The sequence below is a fragment of the Agelaius phoeniceus genome, chromosome 3 (assembly GCF_051311805.1).
Source record: "Agelaius phoeniceus isolate bAgePho1 chromosome 3, bAgePho1.hap1, whole genome shotgun sequence".
In the NCBI taxonomy this organism is placed as follows: domain Eukaryota; kingdom Metazoa; phylum Chordata; class Aves; order Passeriformes; family Icteridae; genus Agelaius; species Agelaius phoeniceus.
Genome location: NC_135267.1, coordinates 64,881,648 through 64,893,438, shown reverse-complemented (window position 1 = coordinate 64,893,438; position 11,791 = coordinate 64,881,648). Strand labels below are relative to the sequence as shown.

Genomic DNA, 11,791 nt, shown 5'->3' with positions numbered 1-11,791 from the left:
GTCTAGTTAATATATGCTAGAAAACAATATAAATGGCCATTACCTAGCAAATGACACTGTAACTTTCCCCTACATTTTTCAGGCTTGGCCCTAATGGTGTTACACACCTGTCTCTGGACAAAACTGTAACAACAAATATGTTTACCACATGTTTACTGTAAACATTAAGTACTTTTATAAAGCTAATTTTTCATGGGGTCAGAAGCTATTCAGATTCCATTCAGAATCAATGAACAGCTAAAAGGTAGAAGGAGACAAAGAGGTAAAGCTGGTAGTAACTGATAGTCATAACCAAGAGAGGTTACTAATTACTAGTGCACTCCTAGTATTGTTTCTGTTTGGACCTTCTGTGCTGTTCAAAGCTGTCATTGAAGGCATGGGGAAAGAGGTGATGGAGTTTGTGTGATCCTATTTTAAATTACACAGCAAAATACCTAATGGTACTGAAAAATGCAAAGTGGGGAGAGTAATCCTAATTATCTGTAACAGAACAATTAATTACTACCACTTTGGAAATAGCTTTTGAAACCATTGTACATAGCCCTTAGGACTTTTTAAAAAGTCAAGTAAAATGTTGGGAATTTTTATTATTGGGAGTGAGAACAAAACAGAAAACATCCTCACATCTTTTGTATATACTATACCCATATGCTGAGTAATACTGACAGTTCTGCTACTTCAGTCCCAGAAACAAACACAGAATTGTTTGAAGAATTATAAAGAGAAACAAGAAGGATCAGCAACATGGAGACACATTCATCTTATATGAGATTAAATTAGGGAGTGTGATGGAAAAAGGAGAAGATAGAATAATTACTTGCTCCAGTAAGTGCCAGGAGCCAGGAGAAAAACCAATAGTTTTCATTGATTGCACTGTTTTCCAAATGCCTTCTCTTGGTCCCTGCTGGAGGCAAAATGTCCAGTTAAATTGATGGTTTGATCAGATGCAGTATGTCTACTGTGTTGTTCTCAAATGATGTTTTTTACATCGTGCATAATTCCTCTGTTTGGCTGCCTTCATGGGCATCTGGGGGGACAGCAACAATGAAGGGAGATGCCAAGGAAGGTCAAATCAGAATAGTCTGCTTTAAGGCAGAATCTCTTGAGTTTTAGGGAGCACTCTTACACAGCTAAAATGCATAATGAATTATGAGTCTGATGATGACCTTCAACAGTTATATGAAATATGTATGAGCAATATTTCCATGCCCATCCTGTGAGCTTGTAAAGGACAATTTTGTACTTCTTTCATTTTAAAAACAGCATAAATTTGTGGAAACAGAATGATGGGAAATCACCATCTCCATAATTATCATGTATCCTGCTCACTGCTGCTGCCCCTGTAATGACATAATCAGTCATTGAGTTCTGATGTTGCCCAGTTAATTTTTGTACTTTGCCAGTATCTGTTACCTTAATTGTTATGGTAACAGATGGTTTTGATTTCTTATTAACCTATTTTAACATTACATTACTGGGAAGGGTCATGAAAGAAATAGCAACAAAAGTGTTTCAATAATCTCCTGATGCTTAGAGACAAATACTTGGGTATAACACTTCCTTTTCAAAAGACAGAATTAAAAAAATATATTAGGCTTACTCAAAAACATGGGTTAAAAGAAAATAAGAGGAGGAATTACAGAGTTTTGTTCATCTTTCTCAGATATATAGTTGATGCTTCTTATAAATTAGGGTCTATGAGTCAAAACTGAAAAGAATTTTTAACATAGATTTCATCATCAGTATAATAATATTACCTTTAGTCTGAAAAGTCACAAACTATTACTTGATCAAACAAATTCTCCAGAATAACAATCACATTATGCAAAGGCCTACATTATTTGTGCAAATGTAGTGAGATTTTTTGATGATTAGGAAATCTAGATTATGTGCAACTGAAAGCATGTAGTTAACAATCAAACCAGAAGATTAGCACTTTTATTCTATACTGCTAAATAACTGGAATCTTCTACATATTTGGTAACATACTAAGCAGATTCACTTTTAAAAGCTTTATCTCAGATCTACCTTAAAAACCCTACCTTTTTTTTTACTGTAGCATTTAGCATTTTGTCAGCCAATATAACAAAGACCTTAGAAAAGCAGTATGCACATATGGCATCATATGCACAGAGCATCAGTGCTCTTCAGATACTACATTCTCCTGGGAATTTTCAATGTCTTTTGACCCAATTCAGATAGATTTAAATTCCATTTATTTCCTTAGCAACTTAATCTTGTTTTCCTAACTATCAAGGTTTATTTTTTTTTTTTTGCAAATAGCACTCCTTACTGATGTAAAATCATCATAATACCTAATCTGTTCCAGAAAATATTTTATTAGCATATTGAAACCAGAAAGCAATATGGTTTTGGTGTTTTTTTTTTTTTTTAACTACCAAAGATTCTGCAACTGACTGATAGTGATTATTCAATAGAAAAGTTAATCTTTTCATGAAAACACCATCCAAAAAATCCCTTGGAAAAGCGATGGGCTTGGACTACAATCCCTGGAGGGATAAAAATGTGATCTTCTTGGCATCATTTCCACTGTGCAAATCAATTTATCTAGCTGCAGGTTTGAGCCCTAGCAGGGCTTGCTGCAGTGGTTTGAGGTGCCATCACCTATTTATTCCTCCTGGGATGGGAGAATGTAATAAGGGACCAGCGCCCCATGGCACAGCGCACAGTCTCTGAAAGAATCTGAGCCTCACCTTCAGAAACGAGCGCATGAAAGCTGTGAATCGCAAGGGCTGGAAAGAGTTTCTTTTATCGAGTCTGCTTTAGGGGCAGTCATGCCTGATGAGGAGGTGGGGGAGACAGCCGGCAACGGCAATGCCTTCAGCTGTGGCAGTGAGAATTTTTGGGAGAGCCTTGGTACGAGCCTTGACTCTGACTAGGGGCTTGGCGGCAGCTTCACTGCTTTGTAGGAGTTGATGCAGCTCTCAGTGTAAATGCCTGAGTCCTTGAGAGAGGACGTAAACGTTTCTATGAGGAGAAGAGGAAGAGAGACAAGAGTAGTGGTGAATGCCATGACACAAGACAGAAAAGTTGCATTCTTTCTGCAGCGTAGGGTGCGAGGATATGGGTGCTGAATGGAAACGCAGATACGCTGCAGCACAACTTTATCGACGCTAAATGGTGTTAATTTAGCTCGTTCATTTTCTTTGGAAGGAGAACATGTTTTCTAGGAGAAAATAAATGTGGGCGGCGCTAAGGAATGTGGCATGATGTCACCCGGGGAAGCCAGCGCAGATGGGGCATACGGGGCATGGGACGGTGACGGAGAGTGACTGAAGCAACACGGTAAGTTACAAAAGCTGGCCCTCAGGAACAGGGGTACCTGCTGACGGCTGGCCTTGGAAGGCGTTTTACCCAGCAAACCCACTAGCACCCGTGCCGCGGGAAGAATTTAACCCTGGCACGGCACGGGAAGAGGGGTCCCGGCAGGGCAGCAGCAAGCCGCTCCCACAGCACCCCATCCAGGCAGAGCCAAGATGGCCGGGAGCGCCGCCCCGGGGCGGCGGGGCTCAGCGCGGGAGGCGGCGCGGCCCGGCGGGGGCAGAGCCACCTCCGCCCGCCCCTCGCCGGCCCGGCCCCGCCCGGCGCTGCCCCACGGCTCCGAGCGGCCACGGCAGCGGCAGCGGGTGAGTGCCGGCGGGCGGGAGCGGGTCGGGGACAGCCAGCCGTCTGTCCCTCGGGCGCAGGGAGCCGTCCTTCCCTCCCTCCGCGGCGGGGGCAGAGGCGCTGCCCGGGCAGCGGGTGCGGTGCCGCTCTCCCGGGCGGGGCCCGCTTCCCGGTGCTCCCTGCGCGGGCGGCGGCGGGAGCCGGATCCCGCCGGGCTGTGGGGAGCGAGCCGCGCTCTGCCTCCCAGCGCCGTCCGGCCCAGGGGCCATCGGTGCTTGCCGGGGGACAGGGGCGCGGTGGGTCACAGATGCGTGTGGGTGGGTGTGTGCGTGCGTGTGTGTGCTCGCAGTGATTCGGCGTCCTTCTGCCAAATAAGGAGAAGTTTATTTCCATTCCACCGATATACTGCCTTGCGGCAGTGTATTGGCGTCAGGAGTATCAGAGTCTAATAGCTGGCGTGCTCTTTTGATAGTTGGTGTGTTGAGCATCTACAGTATAAAGCAAGTATTTAAGTTTTGAAATACTAAGCATCCCTACTCCTTGCTCAGCCACGCTTCTCTGATCTCAAAAGTCTTGCCTAATAATGTAGAATTTAACTTTTTTTTTATTTTAAATAACGCTGTTTATATCGATGATATACATGTATGAAAATAATTAGAAATCAACGTGAATTTAAAGAGCTGAATGTAAAGAAGAGCCTTTAAAGTGAGAAGAACGTCTTTAAAGAGAAGACAATTATGCCGTTGTGATGAGCAATATCAAAACCGGCAGTCTGACAAATTATGGGAGTGTAAGCGTTCTAAGAGATGGGTCATATTTTCCTTGCTGACTTGTTCTGTTTAGTGCGGAATCCAACAAAATCCGGAAGTTTGTGGAGTTCACCCAAGGCATTTGCAGCTGTGCAGCCTTGCTGCCCTGCCCTTTGCAGCGGTGGTCCCACGGCAGCACCTCCACTTTCAATGTCTCCTGTCGGTCTGCAGCTGATATCCGCTGCACTGCTGCTGGTACCGTGCACTAGGGATGAAGCTGTGGTTCACTGGGGGCTTTGCCCAAAACCCATGCTGATGATTAAGCTTGCTCAGGTTTGCATGCTAAAAAGAAACAATTTTTTTGCACGTGAATTTTGGATCTAAAAATACGACTCTGCTGCAAATTTTTTTTTGCCTCTTGGGTAAATCATAAGGGGTCAGGAAGTGGAACTGTGTCACTCTTGCCTATTTTAACTCAATAAAAAAAAGAAAGGAGGGGAAGCTTTTCCCTTAGGAAGAGTTTGTGATGCATTCAGATGTCTATTTTTTAACTCCACTTTCATACTAGTGCAGAAATCCCAGTTTCTTGAACAACAGAGTGGGTCTCAGTTCTCACTGAGCCCTTTTTAGCAAGTGCTCAGCTCCAGATGCTCTCAGTGGCTTTTGTTCCAGGCTGCATTGTTGGCACACATGGAGGCTGCATTTCATGCTTTGCTTTGTCTGTGATGTCCAGTTTGTTGTGCTTACATCAATGGCAGTTTTTGCTTAAGGAGTTCAGCATCTAAAGGTGTCATTGTGTTGATGCTGCTTTGCACAGGATGGGCCATGAAACACCTTTCAGGCATCTGCAGTTGTTAACCTCGGGCACTTTGTGGCCAGGTAGTGTTGTGTGTGACTGTAGTGCTGCCATATGCTGTGCCACAAATGGCTAAACTGTTGCAAGGCATTGGTACACATTGGTGCAAATTGCTGCATTTCATGGCAAAGAGGGGCACTGGATATTTTTGGCAGCATAGTAGATTCTCAGGATCATTTTGGATGGCAAAAATGTTGACTGCCTTAGGTCATTTGCATAGTTTGGATCAGTTCTGCTTTCAGTAGCAGGTATGCAGGAGCTGCTGTCCTTTCAGACACCATGTGTGTCTGTAACCAGCAGTATCTTCCCAGCATATGTAGAAAGCTGTGGTGTGGTTTAAGAAACCAAATCTACCACATATTCCAGAGAGAAACTTAAAGGCAGATGTTCCATTTTGATTGAGTCCATCAGTGGAAAGTTGCGACACCCCTGAAGACGTGTGATGTTAGTGAGTTGCTCTGATTCTGTGGCAGCTTAAGCTCATTCCTTAAAACAAACAACTCTCCTCTTCCTTGACCTTCACACATCTGTCATGTTTTGAGATTGGCTCTTTATATTTGTGTACAGAATGCAACAAAACTAAAATCCTAGATTATCCTGTAGTCATGCATCTCCCAGCTACGGGGATTTATGAAGTGTTCTGACATTCTTAAAGAACTGAGAACATGCCAGAATGGTGCAAAGGATTTACAGGATTCCGAAGAAGTTTGTTATTTTTTTTTTTGTTTTAGACCACAATGAATGTGGAACATGAAATTAGCCTCTTAGTTGAGGAGATTCGGCGGCTGGGAACCAAAAGTAAGTATTGCAGTACTTCTGTATGGATGTGATCACATTATGGATGGATGTACATACATGTCACCATGCATGTGTGTCATACACATGTAGTCATGTTTCATCAAACTAAGAGCTTGGCAAATTCGAATGAGCAGGTAATCTGAAAACCTGCATATGCACGTCATGTTGGACTGTAAGGTACTGCCTGTGTTCCATCCTTTAAAGTAGTTCTGTTATGAAGTTAAACATTTAAACCTCTGCAGCAGAGAGGATGGAGGCCTGAAATCCTGCTCCCTGAATCCTGAATCAGCTGCCAGAGTTACCTTTTCTTTAGGCTTTCAATACTTGCTACAGTCACCACAGAAGAAAGTTGCAACTTCTCCTTCCACCTCCTTTATTGGTGACTTCTTTGCTTCAGAATTCATGCATTTCCATTGTGTTCATGATCTTACTATTTGGAACAAATTGGTCTGTATGCCTAAAACTGATCCAGGAGTTATATGTGTAGTTCCAAACTTCCTTAAATTTGCTTAGAAGTACCATTTTCTCTTAAGATTGTCTTTCATTGCTAAAACTCCAATTTCTTTACAAATATTTGTGTAGTTTGTGGAAATGCTACTTGCTCCTATATGTCAGTTCTGGTGCCATTTGTTCAGTTCCACTTGTTTTTCAAAACCTAAATACATATGTACATCTTGCATTTTTACGAATGCATCTGCTTTTTAGGAATAACATAACTTTAACATATATTTTTAAATTTTTGCTTTGTGTGAAAATTTGCATCGCAGCCTTTTCAATGTGACCCTCAAAAATTAATGAGTGGAAAAATTGTGAAAAAAATATTGTAATGTATGTTTTAGATTTAGGTTGGAGGAGCAGGGTGTTGGACTTTATCCTTTTGGGTCTCCCTCAATTTGAGATATTCTAGGTTTTTAATTATTTAAAACTAATTTCCTCCAAGTGTTGTGAAGAGGTTCAATAGCCTGTGCTTGTCATAGGTTTCAGAAAGTCATCAATAAAAGTAAACAGAGCAGATATATGGTCCTTGATGCAAGTCTCTGTAAGGAAAGGCAAAGTTAGATTAGGCAGGAGTTCTGCCTAGTGTTTATCATCAGCATTCATAATATGATCCCAAATAAACTGGGAAACACAGTGGGGTTTGATTTCAGTGTTCTCTGTGCTACCTTATCTTCCCAGGAGTTTCCTAACTTGAAGGAAATCTACATTATGTCTTTTATTTAGATGCTGATGGACAAGTGAGTGTGAAATTTGGTGTGCTGTTTGCTGATGAGAAGTGTGCCAACCTCTTTGAAGCCCTGGTGGGAACGCTTAAGGCAGCAAAACGACGGAAGATCGTCACTTACCAAGGAGAGCTGCTTTTACAAGGTGTTCATGACAACGTGGATATCATGCTGCTGCAGGACTGAAGCAGTGTGGCAGCTATGTGTTAATGGAACTGCTTGAAACAGTTTGATCAATCAAACAATTGTTCGATTTTCCACATACTCTTAATAAGGCTGATCATTCCAAGGCATTTTGATGTATTTTCTATATCTTTATAGTCAAAAGAAAACTGTCCTATTTTGGAAAACATTCCCTTTTCTAAGTCTTCCTAAAATGGTACTGTATGTGGGTAATGTAAAAGATGCCAGATCTTTTTCTCTCTTTTCTTTTTTTTTGTTTCTATTTTTTTTTTTTAATCTCAGGTAATTCTCTCAAATGTCTAATGGTTATTTTCAACATATGAAGAAGAGGACTGGTAATTTAATGTTTACAAATGAAAATGTGCCATGAAAGTATAAAATAAAAGCACATACTTAAATTTGTGTTATTCTTACTGCTTTTGTTTCTCTTTTTATTTGCAATCTGAAATGAAAGCAAACTGAATTCCTGCAAGGAGTGTATTTAGGCAACTGTTCAGAAAGCACAACAGTGAGATAGAAATAATTTGGCAGCATGATTCAGTAGAAGAATGACTGCCCTTTGGATTGACCAGATTGTGCACAAAAAGGCATGAATGTTAAATGTACCTCATTCATCTGTGGCAGGGCCATGTGCTTTTGTTTTCTTGTCCTCTAGACTTGTGAAGGAAGTGGGTGAGGAGTTCCCTGAATGCTTCCATGCAGTGTCAACTGGAATTTAGTACAGCAGCTTCAGGCTGTAGTTCCTTTCCTCATAGAAGTCCTACCTTCTTAAATCTCTCCAGGCAGTAGGTGACAGGGGAGGGGAAGAAAAAAGCCCTTTTGATTGTTTTCTAGCTTACTGCCAATTCTCTTTATCAGGTAGAAGTGTACCCTCTAGTAGGGAGAAAGAGTTGCTGCATGAGGAAAGCAGTAGTGGGTAAGCAAACTGCTTCCTGCTCTGTGCTTGCACTCCACAGCTGCAGCTCTTAAAGTTGCAGGATAGGTGAATTTCCCTTAGCAGCCTTTTACAAGTGCAAAATGTTTGAAAAGTGTCTCCTCATTCACACATCCAGCAAATGTGTGCATTGTTATGGAATCTCTACAAAGCTGTGTATTTCCAGCTGCTACCCCTTTCGACTTGTTTTGCTCTGCTTTGTGAAACAGGAAAACAACTTAGATCCTGTGTGCAAACAGATCTGGGCTGCCTCTGCTTGTGCTGGCCCCAGAATCTGGAGAGCAGGGAAGTGATACACAGAGAAACTTGAGCTGTCTGGGTCCAAGCCAGCTGGAGTGGAGCTCAGCACATCTTACTGGCTCCAGGGCTCTGCCACTCTGGTGCAGCTCTTCTGCTTCCCGACCTGAGCTGGCAAGTGCCTGCACCCCTGTGCTCCTCAGGTAGAAAGAAGGGGACAGAGATGCCTTTAAGATGCCTTCTGCCAGAGGGGTGAGACCAGACAGCTGTGAGTTGCCAGATAACTACAGCTGGATTTTCTTCTGCTTCTGTTTTGCTGCAAGAGTCTGGATTGCCTGGATTCACAGAATAGCCTGAGTATGCTGACAGATACCAACTGCTTTATGATTGTCTGAGATGCCAGTTTTGGTACAGAGGGTACCAACCTATCCCAGCCAGGAAGTAGCTCTCTGTGCAAGCTCATGACAGCTCTTTAAGCACTGAAGGGCTCAGCCTTGAAAATTTAGTAAAAACCAAACCAGTAAACGTAAGGCTCAGTGCTGAGTTTGAGCCAAGACAGGACTAGGAAGAGACCTTTATGTCTCTCTTACTTTAACAATACTAATAAAAGTGCTCAGGGCTTCTGGGAACACCATGTAGAAAGAGACAGAGAAACTTGGAATTAAAATAAATGTAACAATCAGAGGAGAGTGTAGCTTGTGTACTGCCTGGGGCAGTTGAGTTTCATTTTCTCTCTGATTCTGAAAGCAGGAGAGGAACAACAGGAACAAGGATGTATATCTAAGAATTTGCGTCCAGTGCAAAGTCTAATCCAGTACCTAATGGCCTCAGAACTGTGTAGGGTTTTTACTTCAGGTTACAGACAAGCACTGTTGACTTTCTAATTTATTTTTTTCCCTAGAGAAAATCAAATACTAACATTTCTTCCCGTCCATGGGACAACACATCTGTTAAGGAAATAATTTCCACAGCAAATGGCCTGGATATGAGATGTAGTTCCTGGAGCACTTGATACAATAATAGAAAGCTGGGGGCAGGAATTACCTATTTCTATAAACAGTAGTACAATCAGCACTCCTCTGCGATGAGTTTGTGATTGTGCCAGCTATGGCTCTGAAGGAAGTTTGCAGGGCAGCCAGGGGCACCAGTCATTGCAAAATAGAAAGTAAAAAATGTGGGGAAGTAGGAAGAATCAGAGATTTTTGAGAACAGTGCAAGAGCTATCGGTAGCTGTCACCTGCCTGCGATAATGCTGGGAAATCAGCGGAAGTGTAGCTTGGCTTATTCAGTCTCCATTTTCATAAGATCTGAGAGCATGGCGGAAACTTGAGGAGAGGTTGGATGAGCCCCAGACAAAGCTAACTAATACAATTTAAGATGTCACTTGTGTGTGTCTTCAGCTGAGACTGTTAGAGTAGATTGTGGAGTGGAGTGTGTGCACTCACACTCACTCATCTCAGCTGTTTCCATACAAAATCCAGTGACTGGAGATAAATGTGCTTTTCAAAGGAGTTTTAACTATGCTATGAAGGTGCTGAGGTGCAGGTCTGCATAACCTCTTGTGGGAGGTGGTGACATCTTAGACTTTGCCGCTATTTCTCTTGTGAGCATGGGGTTTTTTTTGTTTTTGTTTTTGTTTGTTTTTTTTTTTATTTTATTTTATTTTATTTTTGCTCGGAGCGTGAGCAAAGCAAGGATTGAAATCTATGCAACACTATATTTTATGTGCCTCTCTTATTGGAATGAATTTTGAAAATGCATGTTGTGTTTTGCTTTTTCTCATGCTCCCTCCAAAGCTTTCCTGGAGGTATTCTTTCTGCTCTGAGGGATTTCACTCGATGACAGCAATGTCACTTTCACCATTCATGCCTGTGTAAAGCTTTGCCACAAAAAAACACTTAAGGGAAGAACAAGAGGAAGAGAAGCAGGAAGTTCTTACACACTGAAAACTTATTATATTGCCACTGATACTTAGTGGTTTTATTTTAAATTAGTTTTATAAATAAGCTGAGATTCTCCTCTAGTCTGGCAGCACAAAATATTAAGCATGTTTAAACACTTGCAGAGCCTTTGCCAAGATGACACCACATAATGATCACAGTACTGGCCTTATGGGTCCATACCAAAACACTAACCCTTAATGATATCTTTGTATCATCTCCACCTGAGATGATACAAAGTATGAGTATGTAAAACAGTCCTAAATGTTTGTTCCACAGTCTCCAGCAGAAGTGATGTTCAGCATTAATTGAAAATCCTTTGTCTGATAACATGACAGGAATCATGCTTTCAAGGACTTAAAAAAAACACAATGTGTTTCTTTTGGAAACTGGCAAAGTCAGTAATTTTGCAAAATTCATTATCTGCCTTTTCTCTCAGCAGCAAAACCCATACCAGTTTAGATCTCCTAATGATTTGCTTTTCAATGCAAGATATCTTCAGTATTTTGATCTGAAATGTCATTCTCAAAGAAAGTCAAGAGCAAGTTGAAGAGCTTGATTTCCAGGATTCTCTATGGTTGGTATTTCCAGGTACCTCTGGTTTAAAAATAAGTTGAATGGGTTATTTGAGGATAAGTGCTTGACAGTGTTTCTGGAAAGCAGTGTTTTTAACATCTAGTTACATAAACTGCCTAATGTGAAATTATTCTAATAAAGTTTTCCTGAGGGTGGTGATTCAGTTTAGTTCTGCCACTCTGAGTGCAGCTTTAGCCACAAATGCACTGCAGTTTCTATTTAAGCAGCTGAAGCCAGTCTGCTGGCACACATTTTGAGTAATACACCAGAAGAAGCATTATCTTCTGGTGTAGCCTAGATGTCATTGCAGATTATGCTTATCTCTGCCAGAGCACCTGAGTGATTCAAATATCAGCCTGGTAACCTAGAGAGGGAGTAGTTCAACCTACAAATGCTCTCCTGAGTCTTGTCAGGTCAGATCCAGATCAAAACTCCTTTCAAAGAATTGCTTAGAGTCAGACCTGAGCATTTGCCAGTACAGCATTTTCACAAATATAGCAGCATTATATCCATGACCTTGTTCCTTTTTGGAGCTTCCTCCTGCACAACCACTGAAAGCTGAGTGACATTAAGGGTTTTGCTGCCACCTTGCCATGCTTAAAGCTCTTCTCCAGAGAGGACAATGTACCATGTAATTGTATATGCATACTATGCATACTTATTGCTACAAC

General features: G+C 41.8%; 1 protein-coding gene across 2 annotated transcripts; it reads left to right on the top strand.

Annotated features, from left to right (window-relative positions):
• Positions 1–2,833: 2,833 nt before the first annotated feature.
• ABRACL (ABRA C-terminal like) lies at positions 2,834–7,835 on the top strand. 2 transcript variants are annotated; one of them, XM_077175463.1, is made up of 3 exons: positions 2,834–3,306; positions 5,964–6,030; positions 7,252–7,835. In XM_077175463.1, exons 2-3 carry the CDS (start codon positions 5,970–5,972, stop codon positions 7,434–7,436), a joined length of 246 nt encoding a protein of 81 aa, XP_077031578.1. In that variant the 5' UTR covers positions 2,834–3,306; positions 5,964–5,969; the 3' UTR covers positions 7,437–7,835. The 2 variants fall into 2 exon arrangements, with proteins under 2 accessions (XP_077031578.1, XP_054486026.2); XM_054630051.2 differs by lacking the exon at positions 2,834–3,306 and adding an exon at positions 3,352–3,647.
• The last annotated feature ends 3,956 nt before the right edge of the window (positions 7,836–11,791 follow it).

What these genes read in the sequence shown, in the direction of transcription:
- ABRACL (XM_054630051.2), top strand. Translation starts at nt 3,498, where the DNA reads ATGGCCGGGAGCGCCGCCCCGGGGCGGCGGGGCTCAGCGCGGGAGGCG. An exon ending in GGCCACGGCAGCGGCAGCGG is followed by an intron (nt 3,648 to 5,963) that starts GTGAGTGCCGGC and finishes TTTTTGTTTTAG; the next exon opens with ACCACAATGAATGTGGAACA. An exon ending in TCGGCGGCTGGGAACCAAAA is followed by an intron (nt 6,031 to 7,251) that starts GTAAGTATTGCA and finishes TCTTTTATTTAG; the next exon opens with ATGCTGATGGACAAGTGAGT.